The 27,578-nt window shown below is 43.6% G+C and overlaps 1 protein-coding gene across 3 annotated transcripts in view; it reads left to right on the top strand.

Annotated features, from left to right (window-relative positions):
- The window catches only part of AIG1 (androgen induced 1), a 303,716-nt gene that overhangs the window by 48,392 nt on the left and 227,746 nt on the right, over window positions 1-27,578 (top strand). For all 3 annotated transcript variants that reach the window (XM_075554449.1, XM_075554448.1, XM_075554450.1), the window contains exon 2: window positions 6,716-6,871. In XM_075554449.1, the coding sequence (XP_075410564.1) occupies window positions 6,716-6,871 (156 nt within the window). The remainder of the gene's footprint in view (window positions 1-6,715; window positions 6,872-27,578) is intronic.

Below are 27,578 nucleotides of genomic sequence, written 5' to 3'. Positions count from 1 at the left end.
CAAGACAACGGCTTCTGATACGGTCTCAGTTCTTATCAAACAATATTAATAACTCAATCTGGCATTTACCCTACTATATATGTATTTTTAATAAATCATTTTGGAGTTAACTGAGAAAGGGCCTAAAAATAAAAGACACCATATTTTACATTTATACTCTTCACCTATGAATTTACAATGTTCACTTGTAGACTAGGAGTATTTATACAAGCCTAAAGTCCTTGTAGGAGCACTGGTGGTATAGTGGGCTACCAGCTGGGCTGCTAAGCACAAGGTCAGCAGTTTGAATCCACCATCTGCTCCTTGCGGAAAGCTGTAGCTTGCTATTTCTATAAACAATTACAAGCCAGAAAAGCCCACAGAGTCAGTTCTACCCTGTCCTGTTGGGTGACTGGGAGTTGGAATTGACTGGAGGACAGTGAATTAAGTCCTTGTGAACCGAGAAAGGATGAAGAGATAGATAGCAGAGTGCACCCACCAAATATCTCAGTGACCACAATGCTAGTGTGAGCAGACTTTGATTCGGTCATTCGGAAAAATACTGACATGACCGTAATAGCATTGAGGATGTACACCTGAACTCTATAAGCTTTAATATAGAATTTCATTTCTTTCATGTGGGTGGGTATCATTCCTCTACACCATCTCATCAGTTGGGATGTGATCTGGTGCTCAGTCGTGAACTAATGACGATTGTAAGTACCCAGTGCAGGGAGAGTGTCTCTGTTATCATTTGCTCTCCATTCTTTGCACAATGGAGTCTCTGAAAAGATCCCAACTGAACTCTTATCAGATTGTTGATGGGATGAGGCTTATTAAATCTTCCTCTGCTGAGGTCAGTTGTGAAATTGTTCCCATGAGTGAAAATTTAGTGGGATAACAAATTTTACAATATTAAAAAGTCGTGTTATTAAAGATGCAAGCTGTTTTTTCCTTTTTCAATAGTTCCTTATCACTATTGCGCTTAGCTCTCAATGCCATGCATTTAGTAAATGTAGCTATTGCTCACTTAGAGATTAGGCTGTCTCAGCACTTTCACATTTTCAGCCTAGCATAAATCATTTAATAGACTGCATTTCGGCATTCGTTGTTTACTAAGTGCTTCGTGCCTAGTGGTTAATCGGTCAATATCTGTTACATAAGTTGATGCTGTGTTAAGATCAGTGTTCACAGAGATTCACGCTACTGTTCTTAGTTGTTGTTCTTTTAATCTTTGAGTCCGTACACGTTTGGAGTAACATTTTGAGCATCATTGTGGACCCACCCTGTCGCTACCAAAGGGCAGGGAGAGTTTCGTTATTGTTACTTGCTGTTCATTCTTCTCCCACTTGCTTCCCAGAATGAAGTCTCTGGAAGCATCCCCACTGTGCTCTTACCAGGTTGTGGAGGAAACAAGGCATGATTTTGTCCATTCCTTGGTGAAGCACATCAAAATGCCTTCTTTAGATGATTATTTCGCGATAGAGTAACAAATCTGCTTGACAACCCCTCCTTCCCAAAGCCACGTATCCAAGTGTATCATTTCTAATGGGAAAGCTTCTTTTTGCCTGCCTTTGTCTGAATGGATTGCTTGCCAGCAGTGAGTTACGGCTTTACTTCATCGATTTTCAGTCTTGAGACGGAGCAGTATGAGGTAAATGTCTGTGCACATGGGGCTGGATTCTAAATCACTTTCTGAAACCACAGGCTTGATGATGTCACTAGACCAGCTCCTCACAGATGTTTGTGGTGAAGGGTCCTTGAGAAGGCGAGGGCTTAAAGCACATCACTCCAAAGACAGATGGAGAAAAACTCGAGTTCCAGTCCTTAGAGTGAGGGAAGCGTATTCGCTTGCCCAGGTAGCCCACCTTCCCAAGCGTACCGGTGGATAATTCACCAGGCTGGGCAGCATGGGGTGGACTGTCTCGGTGGCTGAAGGAGGCACAGTGAGCCTGTGGGACTTGTATCTGCATGGATTTCTCTACAGAGCAGCGTTTGGACGGGAACTATTCTTGGACACCAGGATGGGAGTACTGTTCGGGGATGTTCAGATGTCTCCAGCAGGGAAGGCACTGCAGAAGAACAGAGAGGAGAAACCCCTGCAGGATTCACTCATGTGACTTCAAATCTGAGCCACAGCCACGGGGTGCTGGAAGAACTTGGACGTTCACTCCTCATCTTGATAGCAGGGAGGAGGAGTTAGGGACGATCCAAGACCAAGACATTTGTGGAGTAGAGGGAAATCCCTCCAAGTCTGGCTTTGAGGACAGTGCTTTTTACTGCGCTTACATCTTTTGGACATGCTATTTAAACTCCTTCTACCACCTTCCCTCTTCCTTGAACACAGAGAGTGCTGGGGTTGCTTTCCAGAAAGAAATGCATGGGAAGTTTTATGAACCGAACCACAGTGACTTTTTATTCCTATGCTATCATGTCCTTTGTGTCTCGTGCCACGCAGAGGAGATGCAGGAAGGCCTGGCACTCACACCGTTTCTCCAAATATGTCCTTCCGTTTCTACATTGGAGAAATTATGCACACACACACACACACACGCACGCGGCTGTGTATGGACCTTTAAGTACATAAAACAAAGGCTTAGGAATTACATTTAAATGACCAATAACACCAACTGAAAAAGCTCACTGCCTTCAAGTCAATTCTGACTCATAGTGACCCTGTAGAACAGGGTAGAACTTCCCCCTGAAAATAGACAGTCTCCTCTTTCTCTGGAATTAAGTTTAAGAACGGTTCAGTTAGATTTAGCATGCTCTAGGGGCTGGGTAGGTTTTTCTGGGTATCTTTTTGTTGTTTCTTTATCATTTCCTTTCATTATTGTTCTTCTCTTCTGTGGGAGGATCCCATGGGCCTTCCCTTAGGACATCTATAAATCCCACAGCCTTCATTCCAAGTCTCTGGAATGTTCTCTCTGCAGCTTTCCTTCATGCCACAATCTACATCATGCCAAAAGCCATTCCTCCCCTTCAGAGGTCCGTCTTATTTCCCCTGTCTGCCACGTCAAAAGTTACAGTTAAATCTTGTGCCATCTTTAAGATAGACCTCGCGGTGTACTTGACAGTTAGCTGTTATGAAAGCGTCACATGATCAAAACATGGGACACCACAGATTCCAGCCATGAGGCACATTAGTAAAGACCCCGTGACCCTTTTCAAGTGTATATAAATAACTAACTAATTCAATCCTTAATCTGTTGGTTTTGCTACATTGTTACATTCTTGGGTCTTTCTTGTCTGGAGAAAACATATCCAGTGATACTAGAATATCAAAGTCACCAACTGATTAAAGTTATAATCTGATGTATACATGTTAGGTTGGATGTGTTTAACTTTCATTGAGGATATTGAAGATGTGCTAATAGAATGAAATGAAAACCTATTCTGAATCAGCTATGTCATTATCTTAGGGAGGAAATGGCAGAAGCTCCAGGAATGTGCTCTGTAGCATAGAGAATTTTACTAGTTCAGTGCAGTCCAGAGAATAAGGGGACATAATACTATATGCGCTTAATCAAAAGCACCCATGTCTCGGAAGCACAAAGTTGGGAATGTAATGTGGGTACATTTCCAACCTTTTGCAGTCATCTGTGATCTCCTAAGGGGGAGATGTAGGGGATAGAGGTGGAGGCAGGAAGAACATGTAGGAAGAACATGTAACAGTAGAGACATGCTAGAGGAGCAAACATTGGAATTACTCCAAAATATCATGGTGTTTTTTTATTCTGATCAGTTTATCAATTCTCATCTTACTTTCCTGAGAGATTTAAGGTACACTTGACCTGAGAGATTTAAGGTATACATGGACCAATTCATTTCTACATATAATACAAAATAATAAAAGCAACCAGCTTGCTCAAATTCAGAGCCAGATGGTGCATATGTGACATGCTGAGTTGGTGGACTGGAAATTCCAGTCTGCAAGATGCCTAGAGCCAAGTAATGATTCAAGGCAATCCTGCTTAAGGCCCGCTTGTGCATCTCTGTGTAACATCTACATTTTTATCAATTAACCTTAATGCATGTCAAGTTGTGATAGACAGCATAGTATACACAGGCAATGGAAACACTCAAAGTTTCTTTAATACGATTTCCATGCCAGCTCAAATTAAATTCTAATAATAGTGGCTGAAAGACACACAAGGTTTTAATGGTATTAACAAACAGCATCTTAAATATGAGGGGTTACTCCCCCATAAAAATGGAGTTTCCCCCCCAAAGCTATAGATTTAAATTTTTAACAAAACAACCTTATCACCTTCAAAGTACTCTCCATTACATTTACTACATTTGTCAAACCTGCGATTTCATTCTTGGAAACATTTTTCAAACTCATCTGTTTGAATGGCTGACCATTTTGGGGGTACCGCCTTGCAAGCCAATAGTCAAGCAATGGCACCTCCATTGTTTTTTTCTTCACTTCTTTGTCGTCAAATCACTGTCCTTTCATATCCCTCTACATTTGGGGAAAGAATATCACACGGAGCGAGGTCAGGTGCGTAACCTGGGTGGGGCAAGAGAGGCATGCTGTTTTTTGCCCCAAACTGGCACACTGAGATGGTTGCATGAACAGGTACATTTTCGTGGTGGCAAAACCAGTCCTGTCTGCCATAAATCAGGCCTTTTTTGTCACACACTGTTGCACAATCTTTTCAGAACCTCTAAATAGAAAGCTTGATTAACAGTCTGACCTGGTAAAACGAACTCCAAATGCACAATATATGTCGGCATTTTCGTCCCTTTAGGAAGTTGATGGACATCCAGCATGTGCTTTGTCATAATCAGCATCTCATCTTTTTTAAAATGAGAAAACCTCTCTCACACCTGAGTTTTTCCCATAGCGCTGTCCTTGTAAGCTGTATTCAACTCAACAGTTTAGGCAGCATTTTTCCAGTGCAGGAAACACTGTTTCACAGTTGCACGCTGTTCTCATAAATTGGCATCACAAAAAACAAGGTTCCAGTAAAAATGTGTATACAAAAAAATTCACTGTGACCAGAGAGAACCTTCCCGGGTGATGCCACTGGGTGCACTATCTCAGAGTGAGTTGCTCAATGCTTACCTAGTGGGAGAAAATGAGTACTACAAAAACTCCACTCAGCCCAGCGCAATTCCGGTTTTTTTGGGAGGTGCCTCCTCGTAAGCAAATAGTCAAACTTCATTGCATGTTTCTTTCTAGGAAATGGTAGCCTGTTTTCATCATTTCTGGAGATTAATTTTTGAAGATTAGCCAGTCTGGATTAAAATAAAAGACAAAAAACAAGCCCCCTCCTGTGGTAGTTGCTAATCTGGTATCAATGGGGACTTGAGAGGATTAAGAGTGAAGGGGTGGAGTCTAGTCTGTCAATTGGGTCATAGCCAATGAGGCCTCTGTGTGGGCATGGCCTTCTCCTGAGAATTCTGGGAAATCTGGTATTTTCTTCCTTGGAGGCAGGGCTCAACCCCCCCCCCCCCTCTCTGTGCTCACTTCCTTTGGGACTCTACATGGACCTACCCTGATGCAGCCAGAACCCTGGACCTGGAGAAGCCACGTGGAGACCGGTGCCAGCGCTAAGATCCTTACAACGCCACTGGATCTACAAGACTTCCCACCCACTGGCCTATGATCTTCCTGCATTTGGCATCAATGCATGTGTTTCATGAGTCTGAAGAGGATTTTTTAAATTGGTGTCGGACATATAGGATAATATCGGACTTATGGACTTGATTTGGTCTGGACTGGGATGTTTTCTCAATATTCAACTGCTCTTGTATATAAACCTCTTTCTTATATACATATGTGTGTTTATGAATTGGTTTATCTAGTCTACCCGGACTGACACTGACACCACCACCCCCCCATAAAAAATCCAATGAACAGAAAGTTTTCTTATGGTACCTCTCTTCCCTGGTCTTCTATAGCAGTGCAGGTGAGGTGGGGCCAAGTAGGGGAGGGGGAGGAGAGGAGTACAGTGGTGGAAGGAGGGGTAAAAGGGAGCTGATGTCAAGGAGTTCAAGAAGGAAGAGAATATTTTGAAACAGATGGTGGCAATAATTCTACAGTACTGCTTGATGTGATTGAACTATGGAATGATATGGTATCTGCATTCACACCCAATAAAATCTGTTTTAAAAATCTGTCTTGTTTATTCAGCAATGACCCTGATGGTTTATTTTTCAAGTCTTAGATCCTTTCTAACTGCACTAGTCATTTGATGTACTGTCTTAAACTCATGGGAACTTCAGTTTGCTAAATGATACTGCTTTCTGCTGGGTCTTTTGAGTGTGTGTGTGTGTGTGTGTGTGTGTGTGTGTGTGTGTCCATTTCTACATTTGTCCTAAAAAAATAAAAAGGGAAGTCATGTTGAGATCAATTTTCTCATAGGATTTCAAATTGGAGATACCTTTTTAAATGTGCAGAGTCCCATTTCAAAAGATGGGGCACACAATTAACAGGCTCAGCTTCCAAGCAAATGATTGGAGGTTCAGGTCAATCCAGGGGTGCCTCCAAATAAAAGATACAGTACTAAAAATCAGCCCCTGAAAACCACACTGGCACACCCAAGTTTACCATGAAGCAACTAGACGGCAACTGAGTTGTTGCCATTGCTGTTTTGATCGGAGTTCCCTGTAAATAGGCTTTTGATTCCTTTTGATGTGTTACAGATGTGTGGCTTGTTTGCAGTTCCCCAGGTAGGGTGGCTTTGGATCTGGCTGACTAATCAGAGCTGTTGTTTACCTACAGGTTATCCAAGCTGTCTTCTTCGGGATCTGTGTACTGACTGACCTTTCTAGTCTTCTGACAAGAGGGAGTGGGAACCAAGAGCAAGAAAGGCAGCTAAAGAAGCTCATCTCTCTCCGGGACTGGATCCTGGCCGTACTGGCCTTTCCTGTTGGGGTTGTGAGTATGATGATGGAGCATTAATTCCTAAAGAACCCAAGCCCAAACCAAAGTCACTGGCATTGAGTCGATGCTGACTCATAGCAACCCTATAGGATAGCGGTTCTCAACCTGTGGGTCTTGACCCCTTTGGGAGTTGAACGAATGACCCTTTCACAGGGGTCACCTAAGATCATTGGAAAAATACATTTCCAATGGTCTTAGGAACCAAGACATCGCTCCTTTATCCGTCTCCAGGTGAGTCCGCCCACATGCAGATACACCCACCTACGAGTACCGGTTTGAAAACTATTGCCCATGCTATATCATGCTTCAAGACAAAATTTCATTTATTTGTAATTGGAAATATCTCACAATATATAATTACATAATGTTTTTAGGATTAATCACTATGCTTTAATTATGTTCAATTTCTAACAATGAAAATACAGCCTGCATAAAGGATAGTTACATTCTGACTCATAACTGTAGCAAAATGACAGTTAGGAAGTAGCAATGAAAATAACTATGGTTGGGGGTCACCACAACATGGGGAGCTCTATTAAAGGGTCATGGCATTAGGAAGGTTGAGAACCACTGCTGCAGGACAAGCTAGAACTGCCCCTGTGGGTTTCTGAGACTGTCACTCTTTATGGAAGTAGAAAGCCTGGTCTTTCTCCATAGAAGCAGTGGTGGTTTTGAACCGCTGACCTTGTGGTTAGCAACCCAATGTGTAATCACTGTGCCACCAGGTCTCCTTCCCTAAAGAAATGAGTGTCTGAATTCAGGCTTCCCAGGGAAAGAAAGGAGGTTCATTAAAAGGTATCTTAGGCACACCAGATTTGAAATGTGTGATTCTTGGGTCTAACCCATTCTAATATTTTATATAGCAAATCAGTATTAACACATACTTCCTACTGCCCCAACTGTGCCATTAGATAATATCACTTAAGTAAATGCCACTTCCAATATGTTCTAGCGTCATTGATTTTTTCATTGTTTTCAGTTGAGTTCCTCCATAGCTCAGCTTCCTTCACAGATCTGTTAACTAACCTTTGTGTACACATAAACCATGACGCCTGGGAAGACTGGGCTCCCGTGAGCGTCTATGATTTTAACCCCATGTCGAGGCCTGCTAATCACAAGTATGACAAATGAACGACCTAAAAGAACCAACATGGATTTCTTCACAGTTCTGGAAGCTGAAGGCCAAAGCCGGGCATCAGCCTGTCAGTTCTCCTTTTCTGGGTAGCCTCAGGTGTTGTGTGGTTGCTCAGCCTTCTTTGTATGATAGAGCATCCTCACAGGGCCCGCTCCCAGGCCCGCTGCTGCCTTTCTGGCAGAGCCTCAGGAACGTAACATAACAGAAACCTCTTTCGGGATTGACAAGCACAGAGCTGGGATGTCAGCACCCACCTCTGTCGTGGAACAGCTCCCAGCTGGTGCTTTCCCCTCCCGGAAATGCAACGTTTTTAAAAATCTGCCCTGTGGGTGTAACTTTGTTCCATAATTGAACTGAAAATTTGACTTCAAAAACCTTGTACGGGCCGAGAGCGAGTCACACCCTGTGCCTGGCTGAGGACACAAAGGGGGTGATGCGTCAGTCTCTCGCAGTCAGCAGAGAGTACTTTGGATAGGGCATTGAAACATTCACCATTGCCCTTTTCCCCCCTTTCCCTTTATTGACATAAAGGATTGTCACCTGGCTCCAAAGACAGTTAGTGATAGCCGAAGTAAAGCTAGGAGGAAAACGGTGAGAACCACGATGGAAAAGGAAAGAGATCACCGCAAGATTCGAATCAGGTCGCATAACTTGCCTACGTTGGCATTGTGAACATTTTCGGAGAAAATAAAAAAGAACATATATATATGTATATATGATTAAATGTATCGACAGATGTGAAATCCTTGACCACGAAACAAAGAACCCAGACCATGGAAGAGGTTGAAAAGTTACTGTTGATTTGGATAAATTGGAAACAGATCGATGGGGATAACATCGGAGACGGTGCTCTGTGCAAAGGCCAAAGGCCTGCGTCGTTATTTCATGCAAACGATGTAGGAGTGGGTGCGGAGCAGCCCCGTGTGCACAAAGCCAGCGGGGCCGGTGGGAAACTCTGAGAAAGGGAACAGGCAGGGAAACGCTGAGAAAGGGAACAGTGAGGCGCAGTGAGGGGTGAGTGGAAATAAGGACGAAGCCTCTCGCAGGCCTGAATCTGCTCAATATGTGGAGGCTGAGGGTTTCCTTACCCACCCAGTGCTCAACTGCGACGACTCCAGACCTTTTGGGGAAATAACATGCCCCCTAGGAACTCGTTACTAAAGAGGAAGAGGCACTGCCAGGCCACAAGCCTCTAAAAGATGGGCGCATTCTGCTGTTGCGTGGGAGTGCTAGTGGGGATCTCAAAGTGAAGCCCATGACTTCTGAAAGTTAGGGTACCAGTCTGAAAACCCATGGTTTTTAAGCAACAAAATGTACAGCATTTACTGTGTTTAGATGTTTTAGGGGATATTTCCATAATCTCTCAACTTTGTGTTAAAGGCCTGGAAAATGAATTTTGGGGCCTCAGAACCAATTACTTGATTTCCCACTACTTCTTCAGGGAAAAAAAAGTATGTTCAGTTCTCAAACCTTTTGGTGTTTGAACACAACTTGGGAATGCATTGAGTTCACTATATGTTGAGGAGAAACGATTCAATCTGTAATGTCTCAGCACACACAGGTGTAGAATGAGAGACCTCGGTATAGCTTGGATTGTGAGGTCACTCAAAGTGTTGCCCGGGTCAGATTCAGACCTTTCATTGCCAGCTGGAATTTGGGGAGAATCGGAAGCCCAGGTGACCGGGGAGAGTCCAGGCGCCCAAGCCCAAGGTCCACTGGAGGGAGAATAAGAAATGTGTCCTTTGTAGTTATCCAGTGACCTCTATACACATTGGCCAGCTGTGCAGCTGCCAGAGACCTGTACACGGTGGTGCTAATGGCTTGTGGGCAAATTAGTGGGCACTGAATTGTCGCTAAATTGCTTAGTGTCTGTACTGGTTGGGATCTTCTTGGATGAAGCAGTTGCTAGCTCGTAAGAGGAATTAAGGGCCCGGGAAACACTAGCATCTGGCCCTGCTCCTTTTCTCATTGCCTCGTCTTTGTTTCCCAAGAACGTAAATGAGGGCTTCCATCGGAGCCATCTAGAAGGACTAAGCTTTCCACTCCCACAAAGTCTGTTCTTAGCAAAGGTAAAACCTTTCTAACCTCTCGATGTGCCCTTCACCGGACTTGCCTAACGAAATTCAAATATATTTTCTCAAAATAACCATCTGAGGAAACAAAAGAAAAGGTCATCAGGGTCATGAGTAAATGCACACTCTTCCTGCGTAAAGGAATCTTCCAGAAAGTGGGAGGTTTGTGTTTTTGGTTTATTTCTTTCACCCTGGTATTCTCCTGCAATTTCATCAGAGAAGGAGCAGAAAGGAGTGTTCATGCCGGATCACGGTCAGTGAGCACCGCCCTTCCAGCCACACTCCCTTATGTGATGTGCTGTAATTGTAGACTTCATACACCTGTGGTTATGGTTCATTGCTGGAGGGCTGTATCTGCTAATGATCTGGATGGGTTTAATTTAAGACCTGGCCTTAGTAGAGGTGTGAATTGTGCCGGATTCTTTATGTAATAGATTTCTTGGTTGCTGTACCTGTAATGGACGTAAGGAGTTACATGCCACAGCTGAGAGGAGAAAAACTGCTCCTGGAGGGACCTGGGTGAAAAAGCTATCTAAGAGTAGCAGGAGGCCACTGCCTACTGGAACTACCCTGCTAAAGGCCCCCAGTCATATGAGCATAAATGAGATACTACATAGCAGTGGATCAGAAACTATTATATTGATGTTATCATTAAAAAGGTGAAGGATTCTATATTAATTTGATCAAGAGTTCATGAAGGAGGGGGGAAAATTAGGAGTTGATACCAAGGGCTCAAGTGGAAGGCAAATGTTTTGAGAATGATGATGGCAACAGGTGTACGGGTGTGCTTGACACATGGATGGATGTATGGATTGTGATAAGAGTTGTACGAGCCCCTAATAAAATGATTTTTTAAAATTGATTGCATTATTGATCCCCAGTGTAATTCCCATCAAATGACCTTCCCCTGAATGGAATTGCTAAGAAGGTGGAGGAAGATGTGGATAGGATTTACCTGTGGGTAATTGTGAAGAAGATTCTCTTTAATGCCTTCTTGCTGCGTATAAAGTGAGCCCACTAAGAAGCAGGGGATGTGATCTCATCACCAGCAAGAGTCAGGAATGGAGTACGCCCTCTGCATCTAGCATCTGGCTTATCACGCCTGTCCTTTGGATATTGGGCTGAATAGCAGCCTCCCCCACATGAGATAGTTCCTCAAATGTTTGTGAGTTTCTGTGGGAAGTTGCAGCAATTTGTAGAACCCCAAGACATGTGAGGCAATATTTCCAAGAGGGCCTGGGGGGATGGGGTGGGGGATGAGAACGGAATTGAATATCATTATGGGATAGTTGGGCATCTGAGACATCATCAATCCCCAATTCCTTGGGATTAGTCTGTTATTAATTGTTCTAAAAGGAATTATTACCACAAATTTTTCTAGATGTCGTCTTTGGCTAGACAGCAAGGTGGGAAACAAAAATGCTTTCTTTGGATTCCTCCTCTCTTTCTGTTCCGTGGTGTCAGGCTGGGTCTCACTGGGGGACGAATTCCCACTGAATATGGTGAGTCTTGCCACTGTCGTCATGGGCTCATGGTCGTGACCTCCAGAGATTTGGCCTGACTTTCAGAAAGGCTTCTGAGCCCTCGTGGAATCGTGGTGACTCATTAGGCTGCCAGCCATGGGATTAGTAGTTCAAAGCACCTGGGGAGGACAATGAGACTTCCTGTTCCCATCAAGAGTTGGTCTTGGAAACCCACAGGGGCAGTTTGACTCTGTTCTAGAGGGCCGGTGTGCGTCAGCATCTACTCAATGGCAGCGCGTCTGGTTGTTTGGTATTTTTAGGAGGAGTCTTGCTGTCTATGTGAGATGTGAAGGATTTGTCTGCTCGCAGCATCCCTTTGGAAGCTCACCCCAGGGCTGTAAGAAAAGGGGCGCCTCTCTCGTCTGGATGACTGCTTTATTTCATCTGATATTATTTACCATATTTTATTATTTTATCTGTGTTCAAAGGAGGGAGCCAAAATGCTTTTCACCTGCAAGTCCTTTAGGCTGATAAGTGGTTCCATCGCCCTTGCACTGCAGGTGTAGAAACCTTCTCCGTGCTGACCCCCTGGTGTCTGCCATGCTGCCTGGCACACCACACACAATCAGAATTCTCTGAATTCATAGGGGAGCTTAAAAGATGCGCAGCCTCCCTGAGTTCCTTGAGTCTCCTTTTGTCCTTGCGCAGTGGCACTTTTTACTCAGGGTTTCCCCTTCTCATCGCGTGAGTCCCTGTCATTCAGAGTCACATTCCGTCTTCATGTTCTGCAACCTGTTCTTTTTTCCCAGAACATCCTCGCTATATTCCTTTTCCTCCTTCACTTTCCCTGTCTTCTGTTGAACAGATCCTGCCTGCTGCCGGTTCCTGTATGCTCTGCCCTTGGAATGTTTTGTACCTACCCAATTTCTAACTCTCATATCTAGAACATCACTTTGAGGCAGAAAACCTGATCAAGTGGCTTCTTCCTAAGTGTTCCATTAATTTTTAGCAAAGTCATACTGAATTAGTTAGTTTATTGTGCCATAAACTGGCCGATAAACACATGCGGGGTTAATTGAAGGGCAGAGGGATAAATGGCTTGGTGAGCCTCACCTTTCTAGTTCTCTGGTCTCTTGCTTTGTGATGGTTGGACCAGGGTGCAGCTGGCTTAGCCAGTTCCCTGCCTCAGCTGGTAATGCTCACTTCCTGCAAGACATCCCTGAGGAGAAGCCACATGGGCCTACCCTGATGCAGCCCTGGGTGCTGGAGCAGTTGTGTGGAGACCCGTGCCAGCACTGAGATGCTTACACGTTCACTAATTCGGCTTTCCTCCTGCAGCTTGCGTCATTGTGCCAGTTTTGTAAGATGGAGGAGGACTTTATGGATTGTTGTTGGATATATGGGTTAATGATTGACTTTTGGGCTTGGGCAGCACTGGGTTGGGATGTTTTCTTGATGTGCACTTACCCTTTACATAAAACTCTTATACATATGAGTTTCTGTGGATTTGTTTCTCTAAAGTACCCAGACTAACACACATACTGAATGGAGGATTTGAATTTGGTTCTTTAGCTTCTGAACAAGTGGACCCCACATAGTGGGCTTTTTTTCATTTGAAAGAAAAACAAATGTAATTTAGCTGTTTCCTGTGGTTTCCCTACTTTGAAACATCCCTGTTTCGATGTTTTTTCTTGCCTCCTCCCCATACCCCTCAGTTGTCTAATCTTCCACCCACTGCCGTCGGGTGGGTGCTGACTCCTGGTAAGGCTGCCCTCAGAGCCCACACGCATTGCCCTTGAGCCCATGCTGATGCCCGGTGACCCTGTACGACAGGGTGGAACTGCCCCCGTGGGGTTCTGAGAGTCTTTAGAGGAATAGAAAGCCTCATCTTTCTCCCAAGAGCCGCTGGTGGCTTCAAACTGCCGACCTTGTGTGGTTAGCAGCCCTGCATGTAACCGCTGTGCCCCCAGCGACCGTATAGGAGCAGGAATTTCACTCTATTTCGTATCTGATGGCTTCCAGCTGCCCTTATCCAGATGCAGTCCTTTCCCAGAAGAGTCCTGGACATCCCTGGAAGAGGGCCCTACCTGCTCTTCTGGTGGCCCCTGGCCTGGCGGAGAGGTGGCCAGCCAGAGGGGATCAGAAGGTGCGAGTGGGTCCCTGCCGAGAAGCCTGTGGGCACAGAGTCGTATCTGTTGGAAACTGAAGTTGAAGGACACTTATTGGGCGCGGGAATCAGTCACAGCATTTACAGTTGGACATGCCTCTCTGTTTTGCTTGGCCGAGCCAGACCCACAGCGCGGGGACACTTGATAGCATTCTCCATGGCGGGACACCAGGCACGCTCAGCATCCTGATGAAGAAGATGCGGAGTCTGTACTTCACAGACGTCCCCTGCTGGACCACCGACTGCCACATGAAGGCCAGACACCGGGGATCTCACACCACCCCTCCGCTGCTTCCTCCGCTGCGTCCTGCTTGTTTTGTCAGTCAGAAGGTTACTGGGAAAGCAAAGCTATTTTTACTTCACGGTGCAGGACAAAGGCGTGAAGAGAGGGCAGCGAGTGGCAGCTGAATGGATCGTTCTGAGCCAGCGTTCCCTAAGAAACCTTTAACCCTGAGCCATTTGTGACGTCGTCATTTGCCTCTATTTCTCTCTCTCTCCCTCACCCTCACCTCAGCGGCTATTCTGGCAGCAAGGAAGGCCCTGGGAAGGGTTATGTAGGATGGGTGCTTTCTGCGTTAATGCTTCTTCTGATAGCAAGGTTAATTGAGAGTTGACAGCAATTGCTCTATTTGGGCATGAAGCACTAAATATAATTCTGTGACCAATAGGCCTATTGGATCAACTTCAGGGAGTCTGAAGATCTCGGGGCTATATAAAATTCACCAACCAGTCCGATCAGAGCGAACTGGAGTACAGTTTCTCTTTCCGCATCACCTTGAAGAAATCGGGCAGAGTTGCTAGACGTGCACAACATGTGCCGTCCCGCTTGGCATTGCCGCTTGGAAGTGCAAAGCTGGCCTCGATTCCGAGCACTGATGGCCGGAAACCACCACCACTCCCCAAGCCGTGCCGCTCATGTTGTTGGGAAAACCCACGGGAGGCTCTTCTTCCCACGGGCGGTGTATTTCTGAACCTTACCACCCTTTCAAAGAGGCGTCACAAATAACTGACATGATGTGGTCGGCAAACACTGACGTTGACTGGAAGCCATCACGCTGAGAAGGTCTTTCGCTGCCTGATTCGCTGATGTGTGTGCTGGCAGAGCTCGTTCCCCGGATGGAAAGACTCGAGCTGGGCCTCCGACGACAGCAGAAAACTCAGCAGGGTGATGAGTCTGAGAGTGGCCCTCCCAGAAAACCCAACCTGCCTCCTCTGCCACCATCCAGAAAAGCCCTTCCATTCGGAGCTGTTAGCTGCCACATCTTACCACCCCCTCAGTCCCCTTTGTCCCAGGTTGTGGACTAGCTTGTGGTTGCTCCAGAACAGATAGTTGCCTGACGTGGGCTTGACCCCTCCCCAGTTGGAAGGACAGGAAAGAAAACTGGGTCAAGCACGTCCCGGAGGAATGGATCTGTTCTGATCCCGAGCTCAGGTTGGTCCAAGTCCCCGGGAACAAACCATAGAGCTTCCTGGAATTGGGCCTCCTTATCCAACTTGAGTCGCAGAGCCATTTGTTCAGTAACTGTTTGTGATGTTGCAATCATTTTCCGGTACAGACGTAGTGAAGGTTTTGTCCGTGCCAAACGGTTTCAGAATCCCTTAAAACTTGTGTGCGCTTGTGCTTGCAGCCGTCGGGCCCCTACTCCCTTGGAAAACATGGAATACGGAATTTGAGATCTGAAACACATTCTCTAAGATCAAGTATCTGGCAATTATTTTCACACAGCGATCCCTACATGTCTTCATTTATTGACATATTTTGGGAATCAAAGCCGCCTTAGGAGCCCTGGTGGTACCATGGGTTAAGAACTGGGCTGCAGTTCAGACCCACCAGCTGTGCTTGGTTGAAAGAGGAGGCTTGTCTGTTCCTGGAAGGAGTCACAGTCTGTGAACCCTTAAAGAGCAGGTCTACTCTCTGATGGGGTCAATGGTGGTTGGAATCAACTTGATGGCAGTTAAACTATTTTTAGGGTGGACAAAAAGCCATATGTAATACATTCAGATTATCATGCTCCTATGGTTTAAACATTATTTCTTGACTGAATGTTAAATGTATGATATTGACTTTAAATGGAAAACAAACATTAATTAATATGAATTATTAATAATAAGTATGTTGAAACAACACATGCAGGAAGGAAATTTAATTTAATGGATCATAATGATAAGCCACTACTTTTCCTTCTGCTTTGATGATAAAGGGAACATTTTCAAAAAGCACATTTATTTTATTCTAAAAACTCTGTATTCAGTTTTAAAAGATACGTAATATCCAGTGTTCCTTCTTTGTTAACTTTTTACACTGGAACCTACAAGCCAAACGCAGCTCTATTTTCTTAGCCAATGGTTTCCGTGTCTGTAAATATGCCTTCTCTTTTTCCCTTCTCCTTTGAGACTAAGAGTAAAATAACCTGATCCTTCCATCTTGGTTGAGTCAGTCGTGTGCTGGCCTGGAAAAGGAGCAGTATAGTGGCGATTGGGTGTTGCCAGTTGAGTGCCCTGAAAGGGAAGATTCCCAGGTGGCCATGCAAGATCCGTGAGTAAAATGAGCCCCCCTTCCCATTGCCGGGAGAAAGGCTCAGAGGACTGTGACTGTCCAACCTGGCTGAGCAATCTTGCAATTATTATTTGGCAATCTTTTAAAAAATTGTAGGATCCTAGTATGATTAGATATATGTACCTGGCAGAGAGGACCAGCTGACTTCTCCACGCGTATAGGAAGGAGCTTCAAAATTTCATGGGAAACTAACGGAACCTTGCCTTGAACTTGTCGAAGCCCCCCTCAGATACTCATCGACTTGCAAGACACAGCTGGAAACAAACAAAGAAATAAACTTTCATCAGAATGTAGTTAAGTGCTCACTTTTTATCTCACTATATTGACAACCGCCTATTTTTATCACGACTATTCAAAAGACAGAGGTTGGCAGTCAAGTCAGTAATTACTTGTGAGAACATAGAACCTGCTGTGTTACAGGTCCTATGTAGTTTCAGTCTAATCGAGGTGGCATTAAAAACTTTAATGATTTAATTAAAATGTAACGATACATGGGTCTAAGATGCAGAGAAAGCCTAGTAGCAGGAATTAATTTGAGTGGGCCTGTGGGCCTGGACAGCTCCCAGAGAGGAGTCTGTATGAGCTCCGTTTTTAAGAATGAGTAAGAATTTGTTGGATGTCTTAGTCAGTGGTGGTTTCAGCTGTGACCGGCAGGATACCCACATGGCTTATTACTCTTTAGCTCTGTTCAAGTCTCTGCTTACATGATCAACTTTCCACCTTCCTATGTAACATATAAAGGAGCCTCTTGTTATTTTCTGTCCTGATCCCTTGATTTAGTTTTATTCATAATAATTACCACCCTCTAGCATATTTTATATACAAAGGGACTTACTTTAAGGAGTTCCTGGAGAAATGGAATTAATAAAGAACAGAATTTTACTATGAACTCTGTGTGTGTATGTGGGTGGGGGGGCGTGTAATGTGTTGTTAGTCTGTTGAGTGTATGTTTTCTCTGATCTGGCTCATGTTCTTAAGAGGGTTGTGTGTTTGGTTTACTGCTGTGTTCCAAATATCAAGAATAATGTTTAAAGACTGATATATTTTTAAAGACTGGAAAGTGTCTCAACTATGGCTTAAACAATAAAGATGTTATTTTCTGTTTCACAAAAGTATTCCCTGTTGTCATTGGAGATGTCAGCATCTTCTGTTTCCCCCATCTATCATCAGAGTCATTAGTGTTCATTGTTGAAAAACTATACTCGCGACAGGTTATACCTTGGCCTCCGTGGGCTTGTTTCAATTTTCTTTGGTTGTAACTTCACTTTGAAAGGATTAAGGTATGCCTGACCCAAGCCATGATACTTTTTATAGCCTAAAATGCATGCAGGTTACAAAAAGTAATGAAGGCTAGAGAATTGATGGTGTTGAATTTTGGTGTTGACAAAAAAACCTTGCATACAGTGAGTCCCTGGGTTATGAATATCTCATTATCCTTTAGCATTATGTAAATTTGCCCTAGCTTTGAAACAACCGAACCAACCCCTGTGTGCATCGAGTTCTTCTTTCCAATCCCTTTCACTTACGACGTATGCAGCTTTAACATTGAAAAAGGCTCTGAACCTTTCTTTGCACTAAACTGACACTGCGAATTGGATGCACCTTTCCCCACTCGCTTCTGATTTCATTTAAAGACAGACAGACACAGCAGCCACTCTTATTTGGAACACAGGGACTGCAGGAACATGCACAAGTCTGCCCTGGAAGAAGTCCAACCAGACTGCTCTTTAGGAAGGAGGAGGGTCAGTCTTGGTCTTACATATTTCGGATGTGTTTTCAGGAAGGACAAGTTCCAGGACAAGGACATCACACTTGTTCAAGAGGTGGTGGTGGTTAGTAGAATGGAACACTGCCCTCGCCCTGCACCAGTCTCCCGGTTGTTGCTGTGTTTGAGTTCATTGTTGCGGTCGCTGTCCCAATGCATTTCATTGAAAGTCTTCCTCTTTGTTGATAACCCTGGACTTTGTTAAGCATGATGTCCTTCTCTAGGGAGAGGCCTCTTCTTAAAAAATGTCCAAAGTATGTGAGATGAAGTCACCCCATCCTCCTTTCTGAGCACTGTCCTGGCTGTACTTCTTCCATGACAGATTTGTATCCCTAAGACTGGCTACAAGGGGACTTCACAAATGTGTGGAAAAGTATAATTAAAAGATCATGCATTTTTCCCACTAAATTTTTGAAGCCCCTTCATATATACTTCATCAACACTATAATTCAAATGTATTCATCCTTCTTTGATTTTCCTTAATTGTCCAGGTTTGTTATTCATATGAGGCCATTGAAAATGTCTTGGGCCAGGTGCATCTTGGTTTTTAAGGTATCAGCTTGGCTCTTTAACACTTAAAGGTCTTTGCCACCAGATTTGACCAATGCAATACGTTGCATTTCTTGACTGGTATGTTCATGGATGTTGATTGGGGACATAGGTAAAATGTAGTCCTTGACGACATCATTTTCCCATTTGTCATAAGGCTGCTTATCTGTCAAGCACGTCTGTTTCTGCTCAGTGATCCACACTGAAGGCTGTAATCTTTATCTGTAGGAAGCACTCTGTCTTGTTCACGTTCATCAGGCTGCATTGTATCATCTGCATGTTATAGGCCGCTAATGAATCTTCCTCCAATAGTGGAGCCACATTCTTCATATTGTCAAGCTTCTCCAATTATTTGCTCAACATACAGATTGAATGTATTTGGTGAAAGGGTACAGCTTTGATGCACACCTCTTCTAATTTAAAACCATGTAGTGCCCCCTTGTTCTGGACAGATGACTGCCTCAGTCTATGTACTGGTTTGGCATGAGCACAATTAAGCGTTCTGAAATTCCCATTTTTGCAATGTTAGTCATAATTTGTTATGATCCATATGTACAAGTATAAAGGCATTTGTGGCTAAAACACAAGCAAACATCTTCCTGGTATTCTCTGCTTTTAGTCAAGATGCATTTGATATCAACCATGATTTCCTTGTTTCATGTCTTCTTCTGAATTCATTTGTGTATTATATTAATGACTTGATAATCTACATACTTTATTGGATCACCTCTCTTTGAAATTGGGCACAAACCTTGAAGTACGTCTCTGTTGAACAGTTGGCCAGGTAATTGCCTTCTATATGTCTTGGCACAGATGAGTAAGTGCTTCTAACACTGTCATCATATCATTTTCATTTGACACTTTAATTCCTGGAGCCTTTAATTCCTGTTTTGAGTTGAGGACTTCAGTACAGCTTGAATTTCTTCCTGTAATACCATTGGCTTTTGATCATACAGTATTTCCTGAAATGCTTGAATATCGAACAGTTATTGTTGACACAGTGTCTGCATATGCTCTTCATTTTCTTCCCGTACTGCATGCGAGCTCAATATTTTGTCCATGGAAGCCTTCCATATTGAAACTTCAGGTTTGACATTTTTCTTCAGGTTTTTTTGGGGGTGTTTTTTTTTTGAGCTAGAGAAATGCTAAAGATCTCCTCTTTTTGTTTTCTAACTCCTGGCCCTTGCACATTTCATTATAATACTTAGTATTTCAAAGAGGAGTTTGAGAAGACAATGTTCAGCTCTTTTCCTTCATTTATTCGAGTCACTTTAGCATCTCTGTGTTCAGTGTTGCTGGGGCAGGGCACTGCTTAACGTAACTCTTCTAGCCAAAGTCACTAATTCCCATCAAATGACCTTTTCCTGAATGGGTCTGCGAAGAAGGTGAGGGAAAATATTGATAGGATTCAAAATGAATAATTTTGAATTACTTGGAATGCAATCCTGCTTTGCATAAAATGAGTCCTCTGAAAAGCAGGAGGGTGGATCTCACTACTGGCAACAGTTCGTCTCTTGGCCTGAGGTCCCCTCTCAGTGAGCCTCTGAGGTCCAGAAGACAGCCAGAACATCAGAGGAACAGCTCCAGAACCTGCAGCCAGAGCCTGGGACAGAGTGGTGGTCAACCCAACAGGGAGCAAGTAAATCTGAGTGCTTTTGTGCAGGAGGCTGGCTTGCAGAGTAGGTGCCTCTGGGCACTTACTTGGGGAAGTTGCTGACCCACCAAAGTGGAGCTGACTGCCTTCCAGCCAAGGCCTATTGGGTGAGACTCCTTTGGACATGACATTCAGGGAGCTGGGTTTGCTGACTCTTGGGACCAAGCCGTGGGTTGAGGCTTCCTGCAGAGTGGCATGTTCCTTGACCTGAAAGAACTTTGTATTGTAACATGTTCTTATAAACTACTCTACCCTGAGCATATGTCATTGGCATTACAACTTGTTAAGAAACCTTTTAATCCTAAATTTTGTATTTGAGTTCTGTGGAGTTTTTACAATGTATATTGGAATCCAGAGAGGTAAAACAGAAAATGCGAATGAAAGCAGTACACATATCTCCTTTGAATAGAAGAAGGAACTAGGAGGCAAAGGGCATTTATAGAGGTCTAAATAAAGGAATATACATGTATAAATATATTTATGAGGATGGGTAAATACATCTATGTGCATATATTTATAGATTTAGTATTAAGGTAGCAGATGGACATTGGGCCACCACTCAAGTACTCCCTCAACGCAAGAACACTTTGTTCTATTAAACTGGCATTCCATGATGCTTACCTTCCTGACACAATCGCTAAGACAAATGGGTGCATAAGCAAATATGATGAAGAAAGCTGATGGTTGCCAGATATCAAAGGATATAGTGTATGGGGTCTTAAAGGCTTGAAGGTAAATAAGTGATCATCTAGCTCAGAAGCATCAAAGCCCACATGGAAGAAGCACACCAGCCTGTGTGATCACCAGATTTCAAAGGGATCAGGTATCAGGCCTCAAAGAACAAAAAAGCAAATCATTGTGAATCAGGGGGAGTGCAGATTGGGGACCCAAGACCCATCTATAGGCAACAGGACATCCCCTTACATAAGGGTCATAGGGAGGAAACAAGCTAGTCAGGGTGCAGTGTAGCAATGATGAAACATACAACTCTCCTCTAGTTCTTAAATACTTCCTTTCCCCCGCCCCCTCCGCTATCATGATTCCAAATCTACCTTACAAATTTGGCTAGACCAGAGGATGTACACTGATACAGATAGGAACTTGAACACAGAGAATCCAGGACAGATGATCCCTTCAGGACCAGTACTGAGAGTGGCGATACCTGGAGGGTGGAGGAAGGGTGGTGTAGAAAGGAAGAACCAATTACAAGGATCTACATATAACCCCCTCCCTAGGGGATGGACAACAGAAAAATAGGTGAAGAGAGACGTTGGACAGTGTAAGATATAACAAAATAATTTATAAATTATCAAGGGTTCATGAGGGAAGGGACTAGTGGGGAGAGAGGGGAAAAGTGAGCTGATACCAAGGGCTCAAGTAGAAAGATGTTTTGAGAATGATGATGGCAACAGATGTACAAATGTACTCGACACAATGGATGTATGTATGGTTGTGATAAGAGTTGTATGAGCTCCCAATAAAATGATTTTTTTAAAAGGAAAAATATAAACTTCTGGGAATAAAATATACAGGATCAATAAAAGCAGTTACTATTCAAATCATTAAAAAAGACAAAATGCCATGTATTTGTAATTACAAATAAATATTTCACAATAAAAAAACAAAACACCCAAATGTGTCCTTTGATATCTACTTTGATATTTCCTCTTTCTTGCCTTTTAAAATAATGCTTGCTTTTTGTATGATGCCATCCCACAGTCAGTTCATCTGGCCTTCCATCATTAGCATCCTGAAGGTCAAAACTCTGTTTTTTGAATGGTCTTTAATTTGCTTGGGCTATACTTTGTAGTATAAAGTAGCCATACGTTCGCTCTTGTGGACTTGTTTTAATTTTCTTTAACCTTGCATATGAGCAATTGATAGTTCTGTGCTGGGTTCCTGGTTGAATTCTTTCTGATAATGAGCTTTTCCATCTTTCCACTGTGGTATCCAATTTGATTCCTGTGTGTTCTACCCAGTGAGGTTCATGAGTCTAGTCACCATTTATTTATATTGTTGAGAAATGATGCTTGCAGTGAATAAGTCACTTCTTTTCCAAATTTATATCCTAAGATATCCATAGTAACTTCTATCACCAAGTGAGGTAGAGAATCGATGAAAAACAGACCTTCGTTGAGATGTGTTGACACAGCAGCCAGACAAGGCGCTGATTTAGCAGCGATTGTGTAGATGGTAGAGGACCGGGCAACATTTTTTTTCTCCTGTTGAGCATAGTATGAGCTAGAACCTGATTGCTGATACCAAATAAAGCAAAAATCTTTGGAGTGTCAGCTTTTTTCGTTCTTGCCCTTGTTATTCTTTGTCACAGTGTATTGATAAGGCACCAAGCATTGTATTCTTTGCTACAAGCATGTTGAAGTTAAGAAGAAAAAGAATCTCTGAAGAAAGCTCTCATCAACCGCCGGGCTCATTTTCAGGATTAGTCTCCTCTCAAAGCCAGACTGACTGTTCCGGCATTAATCCCCCTCAGTGTCCCTGATACTGTCACCGTCTGTTATTCCTGTACGGGTGACACCAGGAGTTATGCTACTTCCAACACAATCCCCCGGAGCAAAGACATTTTAGCAGAGTTCCCAGAATAAGACAGGCTAGGAAGAAAGGCCTGGAAATATACTTTTGATAATTATGAGCATGCTGATGATTTTGACCATGACACAGAACCAGGCAACATTTCTTTCTGTTGTTCTGGGAACTCACACTGCGGCAGTTAACCACAGCAGCATTGCTGGTTAGGAATGTCTCATAGCTGTAACCATGTGGTGAAAGGCTGGGAAAGCATGCAGAAGCATGAGGGAATGATGTTACCATGACAACTAAAACTAATTATGATTCATTCTCTGACACTATGCAGATTACGGTCCCAAGAAAACCAAGAAGATTGTCAAGAAATGTTATAACAAAAATTGAGAATGTAAAAATGAACAGGACCGTAGTTAATGTATTCTTTCGGTTTTCTGAATTGATAGGCAAACTGGGTACAGTCTAACTGATGAAACTAATCAACAATTTTCTATTTTAGCCAAGAAAGGCATATTTTCCATTCGTTCTTGGACAAGTCCAGTTTAAATGCATCTCCCACCAGGATTACCATCAACAACCATCTAAACCAGACGTCTCACGAAGTCCTTCTCAGAGAAAGTCAGATTTCTTTGTAGGATTAATTATAAGTGGGGTAGGTTACATCTCTGAAATTCCATGCAAAATTTTGCTGTAGACCACTACAAAGTACAGACAGCCATATGCAGGGAGTACAGTTTTCCTTAACAACCTTTCTAGGAGTTGGAAAGGATTGTCCAGCCCCATGTATCACTTCAGAGTTCCCATTCCTTCCAGGACAGGAAGGTTACAAAAACATCTCCGAGGAATGAAGGTATCTTTTTTACCATATTTAACTTCCTAAGCCTAACATACACTTGAAATCTAAGATGAACAAACAATGTCATTGGTTTTTAGCAACATCAATAATGAGGTGTATATCTCAAAACCGTAAGATTTTTGTTCTCAAAAATATAACTCCCCAAGCACCCAAAAGCTTATGTATGTTCCTTTTTGGGGGACAGAGACAAGACATGTCTCAGTTAGTCACTGATTTTTTAAAAACACAGGCACATCAACCAGTCTTCATCTGCCCTTCTCTTCCTCACTTCTCTACCACTGCCCTGTCTTTCTCTGCAGAAAAAGAAAACAGTGGTTTGAGGTGTGCATGTTCCTGGCATGATAGCAGTGCAGGGGGTGTCTTGGGTGCCTTTCTATCAATATAAAAAGCAGCGCCTTCTCCCAGGAAGGAGCTTGTGGACTTTCTACCAGCACAATGAACCTGCAAATGGCTTACTAATTTCACCTCAAATAACAGTACTAAGACTTTCATTCACTCCTTTCTGCAGCTCTGTTAGGAACAACTACAAGAGATGGGACCCAGAGAGGTGGGTGGGCTTAGAGGGAGAAAGAGAGAGGATGGAGAGGGAGACCAGTGAGTGGTGCCACAATTCACAAGTACCCCTGCTCGCCAGCTCACTGGGTCCTTGACTCCTCTGAGGGGCAAATTTCAGAAAGTTTCCCTCCACAGCAGTGGTTCTCAACCTTCCTAATGCCGCAACCCTTTAATGCAGCTCCTCGTGGTGGTGACCCCAATCATAAAATTATTTTCATTGCTACTTCATCACTGTCATTTTGTTACTGTTATGAATTGGTCAACCCCTGTGAAAGTGGTTGACCCCAAAGAGGGTCTTGACCCACAGGTTGAGGACCACTGCTCTACAGCTTCTCCCTTTGCCCTACAGGTAATTGCATATTGACTTGCAACTCGGAACAAGCATGTACTAAGTCAGGACTGTATTGAGTGGATTAGTGCGACATAAGGCAAAGGAAGGACTTGATGCCATGGAACTGAACACGAGGGACCCTTTGACCCTGATCTGTTATTAAGGTTTGCTTGCTCTCTCTGACTTTCCTTATTTGGAGGGAGAGAGGCATGATATAAGAAAGAACTTTGAACCTCAGCAATGTACTCATGTTTAGAGGTAGGAATAGAGAGGAGCTTCTAATACCTTTTTCATCTCACCTCTTGATCTTTAAGGGAACCTCCCTCCCCATTTCTGCCTTAAACCAAGCGACATCATGGGCTGCACCTTGAGCTGCTGCCCACAAGATCAACGGTTCCAACCCGCCAGCCAGTCCTCAGGAGAAAGAGGAGACTGTTTGCTCCAGTAAAGATTTAATAGTCTTGGGAACTCAAAAGGATAATTCAACTCTGTCCTCTCTGGTCGATATGAGTCAGAATCTACTCAGTAGCCATGAGTTTTTGAGCCTTCATCTCTTCAGGAAATGAGTACACAAAAGTAACCTCAAAGTTCCTATCCAGAGCCTGGATGTTACAGTAAAAAAACAGAATTAACATTGAGTCAACAGAGGAATGAAACCTTCAGGTTCAGACATACGGTAAGATGTTTGTCTGAATATTCACAAATGCTACCTGTATCCCCCTCTCGCTGCAGTTTACCTCGGCATTCCAAAGGAGGCTTTGTTGGTGCTCCCATTTTTGGTTTACAGGCCCCGTGTAAACAGTTCCACTCAACACTCCCTCGGGCCTCTTCTTACGAGCTTGACTTCCAGGGTGGCAGACTTCACTAGTAACCTGTGTTAGTCTGCGTTGACTAGAGAAACAAATCTAGAGAGACTCATGTGTAAGAGAGCTTTATATCAAGGAGCAATTATATATTAGAAAATATCCCAGCCCAGTCCAGATCAAGTTCGTAAGTCCTATGTTAGCCCATATGTCGGATACTAGTTCGTAAATTCCTCTTCAGATTTATGTTGCCACTCGCAGTGATGATGGATGCAGGAAGCTCACAGGCCGGTGGGTGAACACTCTTGTGGATCCACTGGCAGTGGAAGCATCCCAGGCCTGTCTCCGCAGGTCTCCGCTGCATGGCTTGCGCAAGTCCCAGTATACCTCCACATGGTTTGTCCTCTGGAAGATGAAGGCAGAGAGAGAGGCCTGCCTCTTCTGATGGCAGATCAATAGAGGGGAAGTTCCTAGAATCCTCATGAGAGGGTCACACCCACAAGGAGACACAATCAGGCTGTGACCTCATTGACAGGTTGGACTCCACTCCTTCACTCTTAATATCCTCAAGTCGACATGAGATTATGTAACTACCACATAGGCCCGTAGTATGAAAAACCCAGTGATAAGAACTAAGTTCTATTTCATGTTCACGGAGGTTAATTTCCTTGTCAAAGCCCAATAAGGCAGGTGTTTCCATTAGTCTCGTTACCAGGAAGATACTGCAATTGTACTGTTTTACACGGGCCTTTTTCCATTTTACAGACAGCTTGTTGAAGGCCACATGACTAATATGTGACACAGCCATGAATTAAGCCAGCCATGGAGTGCTTAATCAGAGCAGCTCCTCCAGACCCGTTTACTGAGCCAATCTAATCCTAATTGCCATCATTTGCTTAATACACATTGTGGGTGTTACTGTTATAGTGGTATACATAAATCCTGTTGTTACTGCTGTGGAAGGGACCCCGACTTGCGATTATGCCCCCCTGCACCTTCCCTACTTTTGGCTGCAAATCTGCTCATTGTGATTTATAGGGTTTTCATTGGCTGATCTTTATAAGTAGATTGCCAGGCTTTTCTTAGGCGGTAAGCACCACTGAAATCTGTTCGGCATCCACAAGCTTCCACCGAGAGACATAGTGGCTGCCCTCGAGGTGCATCGTCTAGGAATTGGACCGGGGTCTTCAGCAGAGAAGGTGAGCATTCTAGCATAGAATCGCTGATGCCCCTCCACGAGCCTAAGCTGACCCAATGTTTTCACTGAGAATAATTTACTCAGAGAACGGGAAATTGTGCAGAATCTAGGTGAAAAATTCATTACTTTATCTTGGGGTTGTTTGACAAAAGGCTTGGTGATCATGTCTGCATTTTGTTTCCTTTTGATACAATGTTTCATACTATAAGGCCAATCATTTCATAGACTTTTTAATAGGCCAGTTTACTAAGGAAATAAAAGTTTAAACAAGATAGGAAGATCTTTTTCCGCCCTGGCTCCTCAGATCAGTGGTTGAGTACAGAGTTGAGTTCACACCATATTTACCCAGTATGCTTGGTTTTGATATGTGAAAAATGCGGTTCTTATTGGTAGAGTTATCTGGATCGTATAATGGTTTCTAAATGTACCATCATCACCAGGCAAGCACCTCTGGGCTCTCCAGAAGGCAAAGTTCATAGCCACACACATTTCAAATTGGGCTGGAAATGCTAGAAAGCTTTCTCGCTGAGCAGGGGCAGTATCCTAACAAAGGAACTGTCCCTACCCAGTGAAATCCTTCCCCGGGATTCTCAGAAGCCATTTCGTCTTTTTTTTCTGAGAGCAAGCTGTAGTCAGGTCTGCTTTTGCTTTAACCAGAGCCTATTTTCATAGCATATTTGAGGAGATAAAGCAATCCAGTTACACAATCAGGCAGAATGGCTTTACATTCCGACCACTCAGTATTATCTGAAAAGAGGTCTCCTGGAAGTAATCTTGCCTATTTCAAAAAATGCCCTTTATATTCTGATGTAAAAGATACAGAGCAGCTGTGTTGTGTATTTGATTCTGAGAAGTGAGGGAAGTCAAGAAAATAAGAGAGAACACTTCCTACCCCAAGGTCAGCAGTTCAAGGCCACCAGCTGCTCAGAGAAAGATGAGGCTTTCTATTCCCTTGGAAATCAGTCTCAATGATTTATGCTCAATATTGCCCTTCCAGCCATAATCTCTTATATGTGATGTATTATAATTCTAGACTTCACACACCTGTAGGTATA

This window comes from Tenrec ecaudatus, chromosome 7 (genome assembly GCF_050624435.1).
Source record: "Tenrec ecaudatus isolate mTenEca1 chromosome 7, mTenEca1.hap1, whole genome shotgun sequence".
NCBI lineage: Eukaryota > Metazoa > Chordata > Mammalia > Afrosoricida > Tenrecidae > Tenrec > Tenrec ecaudatus.
Note: the sequence above shows the minus strand (reverse complement) of the source record. Positions and strands in the feature narration are given on the sequence as shown.